This window comes from Gouania willdenowi, chromosome 22 (genome assembly GCF_900634775.1).
Source record: "Gouania willdenowi chromosome 22, fGouWil2.1, whole genome shotgun sequence".
Lineage (NCBI taxonomy): Eukaryota > Metazoa > Chordata > Actinopteri > Blenniiformes > Gobiesocidae > Gouania > Gouania willdenowi.
In genome coordinates, this window is record NC_041065.1 from 17,515,369 (window position 1) to 17,537,371 (window position 22,003).

The 22,003-nt window shown below is 39.7% G+C and overlaps 1 protein-coding gene across 1 annotated transcript in view; it reads left to right on the forward strand.

The window, feature by feature from the left end:
• Positions 1 to 22,003, forward strand: part of atrn (attractin) — a 174,846-nt gene that overhangs the window by 86,659 nt on the left and 66,184 nt on the right. The window contains exon 25 of the mRNA XM_028437841.1: positions 946 to 1,007. Coding sequence (XP_028293642.1) covers positions 946 to 1,007 — 62 coding nt within the window. The remainder of the gene's footprint in view (positions 1 to 945; positions 1,008 to 22,003) is intronic.

The window sequence follows — 22,003 nt, forward strand, 5'->3', positions numbered from 1 at the left end:
GTAAGCAGTTTGTACTGGCAGGACAACAGAGGTTAGGGATGCTATGTACGTCTCATCCAGAAGTCATGGGGTCAAATCCAATTCTTCGTGAGTGGAGTTTACATGTGCTCCTTTGCGTGTATATCTAGTGCAGCCTTTCTCAAATGGGGGTACGCGATGACAATACAGACGGTGCTTGAGAGAGAGAGTAGAAAATTAACGAATGATAATATTACAAATATGGGGTTTTATAATGTTTATTTTTAGTTAAAAATGATAATGATAGAAATACAAGAGTCATTCTTGGTCCCACACACCAGGCGTGAGATGACCGGAAATGACAAAAACAATAGAAATAAATCTATTCATGAGACACTAAATACATGTTTTATTCCACTCATTTACAAAATTAGATTCTTTAAAATGTGAGTTATCCCTCATTTATTCCATCATTATGCTCTATAGTTGTTTTTTAGCAGTATTCTGAGCAAAATGTAGTCAAAACGAAGCAGGTACTTGGATTCAGAAATACAGTAAGAGAAAGGGGTACTTCAGCCAAAAAAGTTCGAGAACCACTGATGTAGTGCACAAACAGGCAGCTTTTATTACAGCTGGGGCCACAAAATGTGACCCTAGGGCTACGGTATCAACATTAGTGTCAGCATTTAGAATAACAACCAACCTGAGTATTAATACAAGAGAGAACAAATAGTTTTTGTGAATAAATATTGTTGTTTTTGTAGTCTCATGTGTTTTTGGGGTCGTTTTTTTGTATTGTTGTCATTTGCAAAAAGATAATACACAAAAATGACATGAATGTTTATAATGTAACCCTCAGATCAGATAAAATCACCTTTTTGTGGCCCTGTGTCGATAGAAGCAGCCCATCTCTGCTTTATCATGTCTGATTTACTGCATCTTCAGCTGATGTTCAAAGCGTGGATGTCTGTTCTCTCTCTCCTGCAGATCGCCTTCTCCCAGCACAGTAACTTCATGGATTTGGTGCAGTTCTTTGTCACATTCTTCAGGTGAGCTCCTTTTTTTTTTTTCTCTCTCCTCCTCCTGCACTGCCAACAGTGCGTTGGCGCTTTCAGCCTTCCTGTGTTTTGTGTTTACATGCGTGGTTGTAGCACGGGCCTCAGTGATGGAGCACCGCCTCTGCTGCACAGCAGCAGCAGCAGCAGCAGCCCTAGCAGCAGCCATTACTATAAAGGAGCACTCTGAAGTACACTTGATTATTGCATTCAATCACAAGCACAGAGTCGATCATTTGTTTGGCAGAGATTATCTCTTCTGTCCAGCAGAGTTAAAAAGGGAAATCGTGCATCCAGATCAGCAATCTTTGTCACGCGTGGAGCTCTCAAACTTGCCTGTAAAATCTGACCTAAATAAAAGTTCCTCTCCGTGGGATTGTCGGGGGACCCTCCATGGTCCGTTCATCTTGAAAAGAAGCAACAAAAGTTACATTTAGGTGCTTCACTTTTTTGACATCTCTTACTGTGGCCACCAGATAGATCTCGGACTCCAATAAAAACAGACAAATGCCGTCCTCACTCTTAATATGTCAATAAAAGCTGTCCAGGGCCACCAGAGACGAATAGCCTTCAAAATAAAAAAGCAGGTGCAGCCATGGTACTGCTGCGTTCTTTGTGAGGTACACGGTTTATAAAGCTGATAGCTGATGGTAAACATGTGATCAACTTTGTATTCTTTAACCTTTGAAGCTCTTGTAGCTTCCCTGATTGGACTGGTATCTGCAATGCACAGATTCCACACACATTACATGGGTGTAAGCATGGTAATGAGCAATAAGAAGATCCTAGATTGTAAAACCACATTTGCATCCAGTAGAGACGGAACAGCCACACATATTTCCAATGGATTGGAATGGGATTCAACGCTATCTTCAGTCAGGAATGCTAAATGCCATTGTTTGTCATTCTCAGCAGGACTCAGCCAGTTTCCTTTGTAGATGTGCGAGTGGACTTTAGATGTGCTGTAGCTCCTTTGTTGTTTTCTCTATGATGACACAGCTGCTACTTTTAAGGTGCTCTCAAATCTCCTGGGCTATTTTTGGCACAAAGTGTCTTCTCCTGGGTCATTTTGACACTGTTGCAATCGAGATTCAAACCCCCGATGTCGTAATTTGAAGAATTTAGCACCAGATCAAAGCAGTCACACAGGCTGAAAGTACATGGTGGGTGCAGAGGCTATAGAAACAACACACACACACACACACACACACTAATATGGACTGAAATCTCTAAACATCTTTCTCCTAATTCTATCAGTGTGCATGTTTTTCCTTTCTCTGCTGCCTCCATGAAATAAGCTGTGACACGGGCAGCGTGTGCACCAGGCGTGAGCCTGAATGAAAGCAGCAAAGTTGTGCAGCTCTCCACAGAACCGAGGGCACCTCAGGTCTCCTGCTTCAACACGGCAGATGACAGCTTTAAAATTGCATGCCGTTGTTTTGTTTAGTGGCTGCTGACAGTCACAGTATAGATGCATTGTGTGTGTGTGTCCGTGTGTGTGTGTGTGTCCATCTCTTTCTCATTACTGCAGAGGGCTGACTTACACTGTTGTTGATCTGATCTCAACAACATCACGTGCCGTTTATAGTTTAGAGATGAAGGCTCTGAAAAGTTGTTCTCCTATCGGTGAGAGAAAAGGTCACATGACCTCCCGGAACGATCAGTCAGTGTAGCAGTGTATAAAGCAGTGGATCAAGTTCAACTTCAGTTAAAACGTTTTTCTTTCTTTCTTTCTTTCTTTCTAAAAACATCATAACAAGCTTATAAAACAGCTTATCAACAAGCTTAAAAAACTTGATCTACAGATCAGTCAGGTTTAGTCCGTGTAGCGGTGTATAAAGCACCGAAAAACCATATTTGAGTAAAATTTTAACATCTGGTGCTGAAAACAAACACAAGTCATAACAAAATACAAAATATTACTTGCGTAGAAGTATTAAAGTAGCTGTTTTTTTCTGCACTTTTGTATTCAAAGTACAAGCTTTCAGATTCTTTGTTTGTTTTTTGTTTGTTTGTTTGTTTGTTTGTTGTTTGTTTTTTGTTTCTTTTTTTCTTTCTTTTTTCTTTTCCTTTTTTCTTTCTTTCTACAACAATGTGGACGTCTTTGAGCCCAGTTTCTTCCTATGCACCACACCGCTGTTTAACAGTTTTCTCAACAAGCTTATTAAACAGCATCTACAGTAAACACTCAGTCATTATGTTGAAAAAAAAAAAAAACAAAAACATTATTAATCTTCAACATTTCCACATACTTTACTCCAGCCTTATCAACCCACCTGTGATAAGCTGTTTATTGATCACACAGCTGCTGCAGGATTAGTAATGGTGATATAAACACAGTAGGGCAGAGACTTGTTTGTACTTCATCACCTAAAACTGGGACGTTTCTAAAGCAAATGAAAAAAGCGAAAGTCATACTTCTGTAGAAATGTGGAAACAAACTACAGACGTGTTTCACTGCTGCCACAAATCTCCTTTTTTTTTTTTCATTAAACAGCTTTTTATCGACAAACACAAATTATTCAGTGAAAATCAGTATGTATTAAAGATTCAACAAGCACAGGGTTACACTAGGAATGAAATTCCCAATTTGTGTTATACGACTCGACGACAATAAAATGACAATGAAATAACATAGAAATAAGGATTTAACCTTAAATAAAGATAAAGACTGCATTAATAAATGAATAATTAACTTTACGAAATGGTGTATGTGCAAATACGTTTAACAGTGCCTAATTACTGATATTAATAGACTAAATCAAATAAACTCTACATCTGCTACATTTCACACATCATTGGCTGCTAAATCAAAACAAGAGCACTTAAAGTGCTAATAAAACACGTAATAAAAAGGTTCAATTATTGATTGTCTTTTGAAAAAGTTTTCAAGTAAAAGCCGACTAAAAATAAAGTGAGAAGTAAAGTACAAGTTGTTATTAAAGCTACTGAACGTCTGAGTCCATATACTGTAATTCTAATCCACGACTTTGTTCACTTCAGGCATTGTTAGTTAGTAACATTCTTAAAAAAATAAAATAAAATCTTCTGATCACCATTTTTGCCTTCGGATCCAAAATTCTTGATTTTAAGATCCAGATTTTCCTGATCCACTTTTTCTTCCTATAGTTTGTAGAGATGCAAACGGATTTTTGTAATTTCCAATATGACTTTGAATCAAACATTGCTATTTGATATTTGAAGCCTAAAGCTGCATGCTATAAAGAGGAGCACGCTACAATCATTACACTTCCATCAGTCATGTTTTAGATCAAATCAACCGTTAAACAGAAGCACCATCAGAGCTGACAGTGTGAGTGAGCTCTCTGTTTATCTCTCTCTACACTCGCTTTGGACACTACATGCGAGTATATATAATATAGCTGTGTCACTGTTAGGGCTGTGCAATGCTATGAATCTGACGATACGATGCGAGTCACAATGTGCATGTCATGATACGATATATCCTGATGCTAAATAATATGATGTACATCGTGATATCAATAATTACAATTTTACACTTTACAAGTGTAAAAAGGTATGAAGTAATTAACTGTAATCCAAGCACCAATATCAAAAACAAGGGGTATGATTATCAAACTGTCAAATGCAATTTTTCAAAAAAGTTCAACTTTTCATTCTACAACAGATTCTGATTATGTTAAGTGTCTTTGCAATTAACTTCCAAGCTAAACTGCATTAAAAACGTGAGGTAGTTTAACAAGGTTTGTTGTGGTTCACTGACATCTAGTGGCCGGGCGTTTACGTGCTATGCATATGTCGGCACAATTAAATGTTTTTGTCGTTGAAAAAACATGATTTAAAAATGTCAATTTGAACATTTTTTGGATGGATTTGATAATCGCGCAGTGAAATAACGCGATTTATCACCGAATCGATTTTTTCTAACACCCGTAATCATTGTCACAAGTTATTTATCAAACCAACCACTGTTATAGGCGTGTGTTTACCCTTGGGATGCACCGAATATTTGGCCTTCGGTTTAGCGTGTTCAAAGTTTTTATTACTACCACAGGGTATAATTACATAATTATGGTACATATTGTAGGTATTCCTTGAATTAAAGTTGCAGAGCAGCTTTGTTGTAAGTCTGCTTTCCTTCCTCAGGGATACAAACTGTGTATGAGTGTGTGTCACTGTCACATATGAAACGATTCTTTTTATTAGAAGAAATTCTAGCGCCTGCTGCGTCACTTTGCACACATTTTCCAGTGACACATCCGATAAGTCGGATTGAACTGAGGATGAATTTGAATGTAATTTGTGACGATGGCGTTGATGTGTTTCCGTGTGTTGATGAATCTGAACCCGAGTGTGCAGCACTGCTCCTCTCCACCTGCTGCTGTAATGTGTTATTGATTTAGAAATGAGCACGTCTTCAAAACAACTGCACGTGTGTGTGTGTGTGTTTGTGTTGGTGTGTGCAGAGGACAACGCTGAGACTTTTCTCATGTTTGTGCACACATTAAAAAACGACTCACACTGCGAGTTATTGATCCTGCAGCAGTGTAAAGGCGGCGACATTAGAAAACCCTTTTCTAAACATAATGACAGACTCTTGGCCAACACATGGAGGTTCAATAACAGCATGTCGCAGATGAATAATTCTCCTTCATGTTGACGTTTATTTAGGATTAATTTCAGCCTTTAAAGCAGCAGCAGGTCCCCTTAATGCAGCGGATTTTTCCAACACGTATGTTTTATTGATGTGGACTTGGAGAGGGCATTCAACCGTGTCCCTCGGTGACGCCTTTGTGGGCTCCTCTGGGAGTATGGGGTATAGACCCCCTGATAAGGTCTGTCCATTCCCTGTACGACCGGAGTCAGGGTTTGGTCCGCGTTGCCGGCAGTACGTCAAACTGGTTTCCAGTGAGTTGGACTCCACCAGGGCTGCCCTTTGTCTCCGATTCTGTTCACAACATTTATGGACAGAATTTCTAGGCGCAGCCAGGGCGTTGAGGGGGTTCGGTTTGGGGGCCTCAGGATTGCATCACTGCTTTTTGCAGATGATGTGGTCCTGTTGGCTCCATCAAGCCGTGACCTTCAACTCTCACTGGATCGGTTCGCAGCCGAGTGTGAAAATCAGCACCTCTAAATCTGAGTCCATGGTTCTCGACTGGGAAAAGGTGGAGTGCCCCGAGTGGTGGAGTTCAATTACCTCAGGGTCTTGTTCACAAGTGAGGGAAGAATGGAGCAAGAGATTGACAGGCGGATTGGTGCGGTAAAGGTTTCGGCTCAGCTCTCGATTTATCGGTCAATCTACGTTCCTCCCTTCACCTTTGGTCATGAGCTTTGGGTCATGACTGAAAGAACAAGATCGCGGGTACAAGCGACCAAAAATGCGTTTCCTCCGTAGGGTGGCTGGGCTCTCCTTTAGAGATAGGATGAGGGGCTCAGAGTAGAGCAGCTGCTCCTTCGCATTGAGAAGAGCCAGATGAGGTGGTTTGGGCACCTAATTCGGTGCTTTGTCTCTCGGCTGTCCTGAGAACGCCTGGGATCCCCGTGGAGGAGCTGGAAGAAGTGGCCGGGAAAAGGGAAGTCTGGGCCTCCCTGCTAAGGATGCTGCCCCCGCGACCCAGCAACGGATAAGCGGGAGAAGATGGATGGATGGTGTTTTATTGAATTGGGTGGCACTTACAGTCATGTGTTTACTTACAGTCAGAAAAACAAGGAAAATGTTAATAAATACATAAATCAAGAAATTGTTTTACTGTGAAATACAATAAGTATGCAGTAATGAACAAATATAAAGGTAGATATAAATACATATTAAGTAATAAACTGATAGATGAATGTAAATACATTTTTGTAAAGGGTAAAAGTCACTTCTGTCTCATGTTTGTTTACCTTCATCCTCCCTTCTTTATTTTTTCTTTCTTTCCTAATACTCTATACTTTCTGACCATCCATGACTTCTACCCTCTCCACTTTCTCCTCCCCACGTTTCCATTTCCTCTCCGTTTTGGTGAGTATGGCGTCTGAATGAGACCTGACGTTAACCATCTCCTGCTTTGTCCTCGTTTGTCTTTTGCTGCTTTGGGCGTCGCATTGTTTGAGCTGCGACGGTGGCGAGGGATGCTAATTAGCATCCAAACTATTTGCTCCTTTTTCTCCGTGTGTGCCACGTCGCCTGGTTTATTCCCAGCGTCGCTGCCTGTGGGGACAGATGAAGGTAGAGTCACTGTGTTATCTGCAGCTCCAGCCTCCATGCATGCACCACTGTCCTCCTGCTGCAGAGCCCATGCATTAAACATCAGCGTCGACTGCAAACAGATGCATTCACATATTCAGAGTCCTGCTGTCCAGCTGCTTCTCACTTCAGGCTCGCCTTTTTTTTAATTTTGAACCCAACCCACGTCCTCACACTTATTCCTCTGACAAACTTTGAACAAGCAGAAGGTTGACTTTGCTTTAACAAATTAAATACGTTCTTCCAGGGCAGAAAAAAAAGCCTTGGAGAAATTGAGTTTTTCCCCAAACATTTTTTAATGAAAATGTGCTCTGTAGTTTCTTTTCTCCATTCCTCTGGAGCTGTCATCTATTTAATTTGGAACTTAGCTGCAGCGAAGGCAGGCAGTCTTTGAAGTAACACTGACCTGAGTGACACATTTTTTGGCTGTGTGAGTCCACACTGTAGGATGGAGGAAGCAAAAAAAAAAAAAAAAGCTCTGTTTCCCTTATTTATCTTTAGCCTCTCCTATCAAACAACGGCAGAGAACATTAGTCGTGCAGCAGTGTAGAGTAACGAGCACAGGGAGCGAAAAGTGAGACTGTTTCAAAGCAGACTTTTAACATTATGAAGCCCTCCTTTGTAGTGACTGACACACACACACACACACACACACACACACACACACACACACACACACACACACACACACACACACACACACACACACACACACACGCAGCTCTGATCACAGTGCATGTGTGATGGTCTGGTGGTGAATCTGCATAGACCTGTTGGTTTCATTTAAAACAGAGAAGCCATGTTAGAGGGAAGCTTAATGCCGGTAAAGCTTTTGCAAACAGAGCTTTCAGCTTTAGATCATCATATACCTTCCTGATACTTAGATAACTGTTTACATATGTACAAAGATATGAATAAATGAGGATCAGCAGATAAATAAGACCTCCATCCACCCGTCTTCTCCCGCTTATCCGTTGCCGGGTCGCTGGGGCAGCATCCTTAGTAGGGAGGCCCAGACTTCCCTTACCCCGGCCACTTCTTCCAGCTCCTCCGGGGGGATCCCGAGGAGTTCCCAGGCCATTCCGAGAGAAATATTCTCTCCAGCGTTTCCTTGGTCTTACTCGAGGTCTCAGGGACGTGCCCTGAATGCCTCGCTAAGGAGGCGTCCGCGGGGCATCCTAATTAGGTGCCCAAGCCACCTCATCTGGCTCTTCTCAATGCAGAGGAACAGCGGCTCTACTCTGAGCCTCTCCCGGATGACTGAGCTTCTCACCCTATCTCTAAGGGAGAGCCCAGCCACCCTACGGAGAAAACTCATTTCAGCTGCATGTACCCGCGATCTTTTTCTTTGGGTCATTACCCAAACCTCATGACTATAGGTGAGAGTAGGAACATATACCGACCTGTAAATTGAGAGCTTTGCCTTTTCGGATCAGCTCCCTCTTTACCATGTCGAATTGGTGCCGAATCTGCAGTGATGCAGACATGCGTCATAAATAATGCTGCGTTCACACCGGATGCGTCACAAAATATCCGTACGTCCAGATTACATACAAAGTCAATGGATAGATGCGTTCCAGATGTGAAATCTTTCCCGTGCGGTCCGATCCACACGTCAAGAACGTTGGCCGTGCGAGCACGCTCCTGATTTTACACATATCTGCAAGAGTTGAAAATATTGAACTAATGCGACTGTTTTGCATGACGAAAACCAATCAGAGTGTTTGTTGACGATGACGTCAGGCCGTCAACACGGACGCCGGTCTGTTCACCCATTCAACCATGGAGTAGAAGCTGTGTGTGACCACCTGGAGCTGTATGACACGGCATTTATAACCAGGACCAGACTAGGAAGGATTTGGCGTGAATGAGAATCAGCGAGGAGGTGGTAGTAGCAGGTAAAAGTTCTCTCTGTAGTTTTCATCTTTGAAAGTCGGCACTGAGCTAGCATAGCATTAGCCGCAAACCACACTAACTTTTTTTCACTGGTGGTTTATGTTTATGAGAGGAGAAAAAGGAGCACAGCTCCTCGCTTCAGCAGGCAGTGAAACTCACCGAGTTGCATGTGTCGCTGATGGGCGTGGCTTCGCTTCATATGCATATAAAGTGAATGGGGACATTTTTTGATTCCGAGGAACACTGCGGAACATTTCGTGTGGCAGATGCGTCCGGTGCCGCAGAAGACGCATTCGGTGTGAATGCAGCATGAGACCTAAACATTGGATTTGTAGCCAAAAATGCATGGTGATGGAACTACAGGGTTCCAGCGGATACTTAAAAAGTCTTAAAATGCATTAAATTCATGAATCTAAAAATAACGTGGTAATTGTCATCAAAATGTCTTAAATTAGATTGTAATCAGTCTCAGTATAAATGGTAATGACAACAACAAAAACAAAGTGAGAGGCGTTTTGAGTCGTAGCGCGGCCTAATAAAAAATATGGAATTTGCTGGTTTAGAAACCCTGTCTTATTATTATTGAAGGGACATTTGTTTTGCTTTTTCCTATTTTTACAGAAGTACATTTAGTAGCATGTACTTTTTTTTTAACTTTTAGTCAAGTAAGGGAGCAACTTCAATACTTTTATTTTTACCAGAGTTATTTTTTATTCAAGTACCTATACTTTTACTTGAGTACTGAAGACTAGTACTTTTACCACCTCTGGCTAGTTGTTTCTCACATAAAACAATGTTGAATTAACTGCTGTACATGCATATCACGTACAGCAGGGGGCTTTACATCATACGCATGAATAAATATGTATTATACTGTATAATCAGGGGAATCATTGGCTCATCTGTGCAGTGATACTACAGTGATGTATTTCAGATTAGAAGGGACTGCTCCATGTGGTCTGACTGAAGGGAAAATGTCATTTAGACATTAAAAGAAACTAAAGCAGCAGGCTGCCTGACTGGAATCCCCTCAGCGACCGATGAGTGGGTGGCTTGAATTTGTTGTAGTGAATGATTCATCTCGCTGTCACCAAAGAAACACCAAGTCTCTTTTTCTGAGGGACGTCAGAAGTGATGGAAATGTATCAGAGTTCATTGGCCAGTGTTTTTCTGCTGAAATCCATCAGCATGTATCAGCAGGGAGGAGCGAGTAGAAGAAGTAGAAGCGACGGCACTTTTCTAATATTTATCTCACCAAAGCCGAGAAGTAATTAGAGCCACATGGATCGGCATCTTGGCTCTTTTTACCTTCAGTCACACTTCCTGCGCTAGTTTAACTGCACTGTAATCAGTCATTTAATCATGACAATTATTGATAAAGCCATTAATTTAATAGACATTGAATCCTGATTATTGCTGGGTATTTTACTTGGGAGCCTTTCTTCTTGGAGATCATTTCATAGAACTATAATTCATTTCATAATTCATTTCATATATATATTATTTATGTAAGTTTTTTTTGCTCTGAACTTCATGACAGCTATGTCCTCTCGAAGTGCTCAATAAATATTCCTTACTTACTCACTTGGACTCACTTGTGACTTACTTGTTGGCTGATCACTAAAGTCCAATTATCAGCTCCAACCATACTGTATTTATTGGCAGTTGTTTTTTTTTTAAATACATTTGTGTGTTTATTTCTATATACTATTTTACTTCCTTTTTTTTTGGCACAGTCAGCATTCAAACTACCGGTAGTTTTTATAGGCCAGTGATTCACAAGCTAGGGTCCTTGTCTCCAACAAGGGGCGCCATAGAGCTCAGGGGGTGCACATGGCCTTGTGTGTCTGAGACAAAGATTAAAAATAGCGCTGGGTGATTTTGCCTAAAAAAAAATATCTCAGATTATTTACAGAAAAATTTGAGTTTCGATTTTTTTTTTTTTTTTTTTTTCAATGCACTTACAAATGACTGCAGACATCAGATTTATTGTCAAAAGTGCAACTTTATTGCTGTGATTGTCCTCAAGAGTTAAAATGCATAGAACAATCCCAAAATCAAAAGTAAATCATTCAACTATTTCAAGCTTTAACCCAGGTTTAAGCAAAATTGCAACAGCAACTTCACAGTAGCCTTTAATTTAAAAAAAAAAAAAAGGAATTGCATGTGTCAGTCTGATTGGTTATCAATGTTATCAGCAATGCAAGGTAAATACATATTTTATTAATTGATTTTCCATGAATTTAACCCATTTTGTTGCATGGTCCGTCAAAGAACTGCACTTAAAAAAAAAAAAAAAAAAAAAAAGTAATGATCAACTAATTACCGAAGGGATGAATTATTCTTGCATAGATTTTTTTTTTCTTCTTCATTGAAGGTTTTAGACAAGGTTGACACGATTTCAGATTTAAAGCACAAAAGAACTTGAGCCTTTTGTGAAATAATTCTATAAATGCAATTTATAACCCAAAAAGTATTAAAAAATGATTTAAAAAAAACACAAAAAAACCCACCATTTTTTCATTTGAGTAGTTTTTAATTAGTTTGATATACTTGATAATAGACTATTTACAACAAAGGCAGCTGTATTTGTGTTTTTTTTTTTTTTTGCCTCCTCTTCAATGCTTGCACAGACCCACACACATTCAGGACCATCTGTGCAGGGGCTACTATTGTGTATTTTGGCCTGCGACGCACTTTAAATAATTTGGTTGTCGTCCTCCATGTCCCATTGTGCAGACTCTCAGAGACATCTGTAGCATTTACTCAGACCACTCAGTGGTGCTGTGTGTCTTGTGAGCTTTTACTCACATGCATGAACACACACACACACACACACACTCGTGAATCTTTAAAGTGCACGGCTGCACGTGCCTCCATCGATCCCACATGTCTGTTCAAACTCCGACCGGTTAAGTGACGACACATCTTTCACCATTGTTTCCTGCTTTTACCAAACGGCTTTGCTGTCTTATCCTTGAAAGGAGATCAATTACTGCAGAGGCTTGAAACGACATTGGCGTTGACCTCACCGTCCGAAGCCAGCTGGTCTTTCCGACACATGTTCATAGACAAAAGTCTACGTCAGTGTGGATGAGTGTCTGTAGCAGTTGTGACGGGACGAGTGACGCGTGACTGACAGCAGGACGACATAAGGACGAGTCAGCTTTGGTTCCATTTACCTGTCAAGTGAAATGTTTTCATAAATGTGCACGTGTCACACTGCACACAGAAGCTCAGGTTTTTGAGTCCCTTGGTTTTACCTGCATCACCTGAACAAAAGAAACTCTTTTAGGATATTTAAGGAGAAAATTATTTGAGATGAGGCACAAAATTGTTAACCTGGCAAGAGCCAGATTGATGTGTAGCCCCTCCCTCTAACTCGAGTTCTCCACATCGATCTGGGTTTGTGTCTGGCAAATCCTTTCTCAACCAGGAAAGGACCTGAACAGAATGCTTGAAGCTGATTGGGCGAAGCCTCTGTCCACCATGATTTGTTTTAGCCAATCACACGGTAACAAATTATGATGTTGTCATTGGTATGTGTCGCAGAGACGTTGCTTCAACAACAAGGGTGAAAACTTTCTTTGAGATAGTAATGCTGTGGTCATTATGTCGTGGAGTGACTTTTGCCGTTTTTGCGACACAAGTATGTGAGCTAAGGGTACGTTAACCATCCTCCTGCGTCAACATCTATTCTATTTTGATTCGGAGCTATGCTACCAGCGGTAGCCCAGCCAGTTCCTCTCCCCGCAACTGTGCGTGCACCAGTTTTGCTTCGGTGCTTCTGCCTTTGTCACTCCCGGATATCCCGCCCTAAACCACGACACTGCCTCATGATTGGTTTTAACCGTTTTGGTTTGGATTTGAAAGGCAAAGGCGGGAACAGTACAAGATGGATTGTGGTGTTTGTGAACACCAGGAGAATCCATCTTGCAGCCAAGGTTACAAAACTGTAGAACATTAACCCGAGAACACTATTGGCGGGTGACGTTCCCTTACTCCAAAGTCCACTTTTTCTTACAGGCACATGTTTGGGTGATTTTTACCCAACAATAGTGATAGTGACCCATCGTTACTACACTGTATTTACTGACTGCTTCTAAAAAATAAAGTACAGTGAGTAAAATTTCCCCTTGGGATAGATACAGAAATTCTGATTCTGAAACCAGAAATGAACATGAATGAATAACAAAGTGGTGAAGTAATTCATATGGCGGGTAATAATTTTCACCCAATTGAAAAATGACACATTTTTGTCAGAGACAATGCCTTCACTAGGGAAACCTCTAATGCTAATGTTTTTTTTTTTTTTTTCTAACAATTTTTTATTCTTACATTCCTAATTTTTCAGTAATTTTTGTTAGAATTTTTAGAGTCCACCCATGTTAGTTTTTTTTAAATTTTGTTAGGAATAGCATGCAACTCATATTTGTCAATTATTGTCATATTTTGATATATTTTGATTATAATTACTGTACTTTTATTAGGGTGTAATATATCATGTAAAAATCACCTGGCGATAGTGATGGTGTTACTAATTTTAGCGATATTGTTCTCGGGTTAAGAAGAAATTCCAGCTGGAGCCACGTAGGGGTAGTCCTGTTACTCGCTTCAGTGTGTGGAAATACATTTTAGCACCTTGGTTTGGCTCAGTGTGCATTCAGACTGAGCTTTGCCAAGTTCTTCAAACTGACCCCGACAGTTAAAAGAGTGTAACGTAAATCACACAGTGATGATATGATATTCAGCACAAAAACAAGATTAAACGCACAAAGGCAGAACAAGTCCTGAGAGTGAATTCTGCACAGGACGCTGTACTCAATCACAGTAGAATCTGTTTCTCTAAAGCGCTCCAGACTTTGATAGCATGTTCACACAGGCCCAAACAAAGCAGACTTACATATGTGAGCATGCCCTCACTGTTGTCACAGTTTTACATCAGTGTGACTCCACATGTTGAAACCTTGTAAAGTATCTACGCACACTGCTACACATCTATGAGTCATTTTACATCTTTTTATGCTCAAAATACTCTCATCTCACATGAGTTTAATTTAACATAGAAGAAAACTCCTTTTTAACCGGGCATTTATTCGCTGTTAATTACTCATAACCTTAGAACTAAAAAAGCTTACATCACTGCATGTTTGATTGCTCCCTGCTGTGCTGTTACTCAGTCGTACAAACACATTTCCGAAACCTGTATTTTCTGAATCTTCCGGCCTTGCGGCATGTTTTTAAAGCAGTCTGTGCAGTGTTAACTCTGTAGTTGTGGGCAGTGACGTGCAGTCAGGGTAGGCAAGGTAGGCAGTGCCTACCCAACCCTAGTGGTCACGGCACGTCACTGGTTGTGGGGTGGAGTGACGGCTGACTCTGCAGGGACCTGAAAAAGAGCAAGAGAGACACCGTCTCATCCAAACCACTGCCTGTTTGTCCTCAGGGGCCACCGTAGGCATCTGTGTGTCTGCTTCCTGAGCAGCTTCTGCTTTCTTAGATTCTTTGTCTAACCCTTCACCTTTTCTTCATCTTTAATCCGTCTCCACCTCTGATCTATTCTTAAACACTCTTTGTTTTCCGCCTTATTGTCAGGTGGTGAAGCCACAGGTAAAAGTTGGAGCAGATAGAGCGTGCAGGCCTTCCACCTGAGGAGAGCTGCTCTCCCTAGTTGTTCACTGGCAGCTGGTGACGTCAGGGGTCACAGGGTCATTTGTGATAAACACACAGGCTTGGATGGCTTCTTACTAGCCATTAAAGGACTTTCTTCAAAAACGGAACCTAAATGTGAAACAAAAGAAAGACAAATTCAGCGCCATTGTGTTTGCAGCATCGCAACTTGCAATCTAAAGAAGAATTTTAGCCGATCATTAAATCATTATGTATGTATGTGGACACAAAACTTCCTTATAGTGTTTGTGTTTGTGTGTGTATGTGTTTGTTGTTTTTTGCAACATGGAGATCTTACATATCAAATAAAAAACATTCAAATATTACACATCTTTGTATAAGATAACCTTTATTATTTCCACAAGGGGATATTTGCACAGTTTCAGTAGCAGCTAAATAAAATAAAACAGCATTATTAAAAAAAAAAATATATATATATATATATATATATAAAAAACAGAATATATACACAGAATATATAAATGGAATATATACATATAAACACTAAACCAAACACTATACATTACATACAGGGCTTTAAATTAACTTTTTAGATCACCAGCCAGTTACCAGCCATCCAGATTTCCCTCGAGCCAATTTTTTTCCCAGTGTAAATAAACTGCATTATAAGTGACACGGAATAGATTTACGCGTTCTCGTTTCTTTAAATAGTTTTTATTTTAGTTGATTTCAGAAATACATTAAAATAGTAAAAATAGAAACATTTAATTTAAAAGCAATTTTGTAACAGTGCCTAAAAGGTGCAATATGGAACTTTGGGTGTGTCGGAGAAGTGGACCTTTTTAAAGTATATTCTCATAATTTAATAAACAAACTTAACTCAGATGAAAATTGGATTCCTGCAATACGGTTTGAAGTTAGTACTGATTACTTCTGTTCTTTCTAAGGATTACATGTACTGTAGAGAAAATGTTTTACTAACATGCATGCTCTTCAATCCCACTCCCTACAAACTGTATACTGCACATTTTAAAGGTAAACATGGTGGAATATCAGCCACTCATGACCTTACGTCCATTTAGTAATAAAACTCCTCAATTTCTTCTTCTTTTCAGATCCTCTTTCGTCTACATTTTCCCCCGTGTCGGCAGCAACCTTCTTTTTTTGCAGTTCAGGTTTTTCAACACCTGATAAATATCTCCACATGTTTGTTTGTTTTTCCCAGCTAATTTTACAACTTAATTTCATCTCCTATTATTTGTTTTGCGCAGTTCTGTTTGTCTTCTCCGATACCAATCAAACCACAATCACGCTAACGTAAGCATGTAGCCAATTGTTGAATGACACGTCACGACATAGTGTTCATGGGAAATGTAGAATTAGTAAAACAAGAAGTGTTGCCAGATACACATTACATTTTAAAGTCTAAACACAAACAAAAACCCTCAAATTTCTTGGCGGAAAACAGCCCAATCTGGCAACAAGTAACCACCTGATTATATAAGATGCGTTTCCTTAAAGTTGACCATTTCTGAACCTAAGAACAAAAGCAAAAAGCTGTCACTCTCACATATCTATTCATGAACACTTCACTTTTTGGTGGTCTTGTAAAACCTATATTCTATTGACGGTCAATCAAAGCAAGTCTGGCCTCCGAGGACCACTATAACCATTTCAGCCACCCTCTCAGATATTTCCCTGATTGCACCTTTATAGAAAACGTCAGTGTTTCCTTGATGTATATGTCGTGTAGAATTTTATATCAATCATCTTATATTGGTGCATCTGGTTGAAACAACTTCTTCCCTCCCACAAGCAATATTCTCATTAAATATTTGTCTGCTGCAGTCAGACTGTGTATGCAGCACTGTGGCTCCCACATACAATGTGAAAACATCAAAAGAAATAGTTATTTGAACTTCTTGCCAAAAAGTTGGAAGTATCGGGCAACTCTGGGATACATGGTAATGATTGTCTTCAGTTGAACCACAGAACCACCAACAGTTTGTACCAATGAGCTGATGTCTCTTTTGGGCAGGGGTAATAAAAAATGTCATGATGTTTTTACAACCAATATCCCTGCAGCTGTGTGAAAGAGTAGTTTTTCATTGCAATTTACAATTATTCTTCCATTCTCCTTCAGATATTAGCTTCTCTCCTTCCTTCAAACGTGGAGTCTCTGCAACATATGCACACCACCGCAATATTTTCCCTGCACTCTTCAGGTTTCAGTTATTCATTATTTTCCTCCATATTTTTAGAGTTACTTTTATCCACGGGTTGTCTTTATCATTAAAGTTATTTATCAATCCACTGTCAGCTATTACAGCTTGTAATGGGGCTCCTGTGGGTTCTACCTCTTCTATTTGTTTCATCCTTGCCCTAAATTGTAAATCACAAAGACACACTAGTGGTTTTAGTTGCGCTGCATAAAAGTAATCTCTTAAAATTGGCTGGGTCATACCACTTTGGCTTTGTTTTTTGTACCTTTTTCTTGGTTTCTTACCCATCCAATTTTTGCAAAATACTGGTTATTATGGTTGGCTACAGTCATTAGCACTCCCTGTATAGACTCATCACAACCAGACTGTGTCTCTGTAAGTAGCACTAACTCTAATCTGTTAAGTAATGAGTTTGATGGCGTATAACTTTTCTTATAAATATAGCATTTCATAATTCATGCAACGCATACAAGCTACAAAGCTACAAAATGTATCTACTTTTTACAGCTGTTCTGTTTATAGCAGTAAAATCCACAGATCCTCTTCTTTTCCTTTCTTTTCCCACTGCCTCTATTCAAAGTCACTGGAAAAAAGACCTGGGGCTTAAAGCCAATCGGTACACACACAGATTACAATTAGGAAAGAGTCTATTGATGATGAATGAGTCAGAACACACACATTGGCCCAGCGTTGGCTCCATTTTCCCGCTCTTCTACGGCTGTATTGTCATTGTCATGATATAACTTTCTGTAGATGTTTCCATTGCATTGTTTTATCATCTCATTTACACCAAGAGTTGTTTGCTATACGTGACAAGGTTTTATTTTACTGGCATTTGTGCACCAAGGTGAAAACTTATGCGCAAACGGTGAAAAAGTCTCTCGGTTGGAGCAGAGCGGCTGAGCGCCGGACTTCTGCCCCAGTCTACTGACTCTGAACTAGGAGTGTGACAATATCTCGATTCGGCGATATATTGCGATATTTTTCCGCATGATCGATTATCGATATGCTCCCGCTAAGTATCGATTTTTTTTGGTTTATTTATTTTTTTGATTTTATTTTTTCAAAACCTTTTCTGCTTTTTCACTAAAATGTGCAGGTACGTCTTCACAAAATGGTGTCACTGGTAAGAAAGACCCTATTTTTTGTTTACAGAAAGCACTATTGGAGATACTTGTTTGTTTACATTGGTATGTTGACACTTTTTTATAGAAATGTTGCACTAAAATAGTGTCACTGTTCATAGGACACTTTTTCAATGTATTGTCGTTCAGAGATATAAAATAAAAATTGTATTTTTTCACTTAATCTTTTTTTTTCTTATGTCATGATTATCGTAGATTGATTTCTGGCCAATATATCGATAATCGCAGTATCGTCATATCGTGAGATAATCGTTATCGTGAGCTTTGTATCGCGTATCGTGAGGTACCCAGAGGTTCCCACCCCTACTCTGAATGCGGGGGCAGCGTCTGCTGTTAGTGTCTGTGTGTGTTCAGTGTTTGTATGCGCGTGTGTGTGTGTGCGCTTGTTTTGTTTATTCCGCCCAACCTTGTTAATATGGAGACTCCTAGAATGGACCGATGCGCTCCCGTTTGTTTTTGCTTTCATATCGGAGACTTCTGTCCATTTCAGGGCGGTGGTGGACATAGAAGTGAGTTTTGGCAAGGATGTTGCAATACGATACGTATCATGATACTTGGGTCACGATACGATATATCGCGATATTCTACCCAGTTAATATCAAAATTAAATGTAAAGATGAAAAATCAAGTTGCTGTATATGTTCACCAGAAGATATTGATCATTGAGAGGACAAATTGAGTCAAAACTATTTGCTTCAAAACTATTAGTGTTTTTGCACATTTTCACTGAAAAAAAGAAAATGCAGTGTTGCACACTGCCATCATAAAATAAAGCGCAACAAGTTCCTTTTCACTGAAACTACTGTGTAGAAGTCTAAGTAATCATTACAACATAATGACGGCATTAAAACAACTTTAAGTGAGAACATTAAGGATAAAGCACCCTGAGTTACTGATAATGCGCAAAAATAATAAGAAAATAAATTACCCTATTGTCAGTTTAAACACAGATCTGAACAGATTATATGAAAATGAAATAAAACACAAATATTGCAGGCATTACACACTGCCATCATAAAATCAAGTAACCTTTGCAACACATTGAATACATTGTAACCACCACTGAAAAATATTGATAAAATATCCCACTCCAAAAAAAAAAAAATCAATTTATTAAATAAAAAATCGATTTAAAATTGGCACACAAAAAATTGCGATATATCGTGATATCGTTTTTTTTTTGTTTTTTTTTTCACACCCCTAGTGTTTCGCGCATGTGTGTATGTGTGCCTCACCTCCGCTGTACACCTTTGGATACAGACGACAACTAGCAATAGCACGTTTTGCGATGCCACAGTCTGGAAATATGTATTTGCTCCTAATGCTAATGCTGATGGAGGCTTTCCGTAGTTCCAGTGTGGTCTGCCTCCACACCTTCATCTCCAAATCTCTTGTAGTCGAAGCTTTCCTCAGCTTCAGCATTACCTCCCTGGCTTCACAGCAGTCATTGAGTATGACATGGGACTCTGGTTTCATTCAACAGCTGCAACATTTTTTTTTGTCAATCACTGAAAACGGCATACAGCTTATAATCGATCCGCTCCGGTCTCACGCGCTCTCTCACTCCACACACTGGTTGAGCGACCAGCACATTCATTCGCAGTTAAAGGGCCACACACCCACTAAGAATGTGTGATATGTTATCGTTGACGATATATTGTCAAAAACATTCTCACCTGTAAGAATATGTAATCCCACGATAGAAACGATAATTCTCAACTGAAAACTCAACTAAAGCTAAGCTAGCCTACCGACGCACAGACTCGGCTAAGTGCTAATGCTAACCACACCATATAAGCAATAGACCAAGTAAAAAGTACACGGCTTACTGTTTATGTTTTATCATTTGTATGGAAGGTTCACTATTCATTCGTCCCAACTTATGAAACACAATGTTTTCAATTATATTTAACATGTTTACAAGACAAAGTTGGTCCCATTAGACATGTGTAACTATTGTGATTATTACACCTGAATATCCTGAAGTATTAAATCATCAGCTTGATCCGGCTTAATTATAGAAAATCAAAGATATTTATCAACTATAACTTTATGTAACTCATCATCAGATATAAAAGAAACAATTCAGCAGCAGTAAAACACTATTTGAGTTATTTTTGCCTTTCATGTGCTTTTTTTTAAATTTATTTTTAGAAAATTATTTAATTTTAACTGAGGAAATAAATGAATTGCATACAATGACATTAATAGAGTGACCCACATTGAAAAATAGATTCCATAAATTATCAGCCTATGAGCAACTATTGTAGCCTTTTTTAATGTGTCAAGTTTTGATGAATTCAAATTAATTTGTGTTTGTAAGGAACCTGTTTACTCTCGAAGTTGGGAATTATTTATTGTAATTTTTATTGTTATTCTGATAAGTATCAGAAATTATGGGGAGAATTTTTTTTACTCTATATCGCCCATCCCTAGCACACACATGCACGCACACACACACTCTGACAACAAATGTTATGTTCAGGTCCTGCATGGAAATTCTTCAACTCTTCCACTCCCTCACAGTCACAAGGAAACATGGTACCGTTTGATTTTCTGTGAATCTGTATCAGGTAGTACCAAAGGAACTTGGTTGGTACCTAAAAAAAAAACTTTTTTTAAACTCACTGATTGGTGATCGGCCCAAATATCCTGATCGTGTAAAGCCTATTATTTACTACTTTGTTCCTTTGGATACTACTTCCTGTTATGGGTGCAGCTTCCTGTGTTTTAAATAGAGGACATACAAATAAGAAATAGAACACAAACTTAAAACTTTTGCCTTTCACAATAAGAGCATGGGATATAGGCTATACAAGATCTCGAAAATGATTGTGCAAAGATAATACACGTCTACAGTTAATGAGTTAATCAGTGTTTTCTACATTGATCTTTTTGTGCTCCTGCAGATTCACTGAGCATCCTAACAAGCATTGACACATGAACTGTTTACAGTTTATTAAGAATCTGATTAGCATCCGTATTTTGTCTCGTGGAGGTCAATAAGCTGCTGTTATCGTGCATGGTTTGGAGGTTGCTAATCTGCCAACGTGCCAGCTTTGCTGTTCTCCGTCTCCTCCACCTTACACAACGCTGAGAGAATGCAGTTACTGTGAGAGGAGAGGCTAAACAGAGCAGCACGGATTATCCTGGAATTTAATATTCTGCTGCATGTCCGGCCTTTACTCTGTTTTAGGTGGGCTAGACCTGCAGTGAAGGGTCTGAGCGAAGTGAAACATGGTTTAGTGGCGACAAGTGCAAGGCTGAATCATGCAAGTTTGTGTGTGTGTGTGTGTGTGTGTGTGTGTGTGTGTGTGTGTGTGTGTGTGTGTGTGTGTGTGTGTGTGTGTGTGTGTGTGTGTGTGTGTGTGTGTGTGTGTGTGTGTGTGTGTGTGTGTGTGTGTGTGTGTGTGTGTGTGTGTGTGTGTGTGTGTGTGTGTGTGTGTGTGTGTGTGTGTGTGTGTGTGTGTGTGTGTGTGTGTGTGTGTGTGTGCTACAAGACGCACCGCTTATCAGCCAAAGGGAAAATGAAATGCTGTTTGGCTGCTAAGCAGGTTTCATTTTCGAAGCCTGGAAGGAAAGCGGATAGGGTAGGCGGACTGCGGGATTAGTATTCACCAGTGTCAGACAAACAGTGTTGCTGTGTTGCTTTCTGCCCTGTGGCTGTTGTCTTGCTGTCAGGTTAGCAATAACACATCAGAGATCACCTCTTTGGCCTCAGCAGCCCGTGGAAATAATGCACTTCCTCTGGCTTCTCTTCTGACACTGAAATGTACAGCATCTATCACTTTTAACCTCAACTGGTCACACGCGCGCACACGTGCCAACCTTGACTGTTTTGTTGTGTTACAGTTATGTAATAATTTACACAGGTTATACTTCTAACCT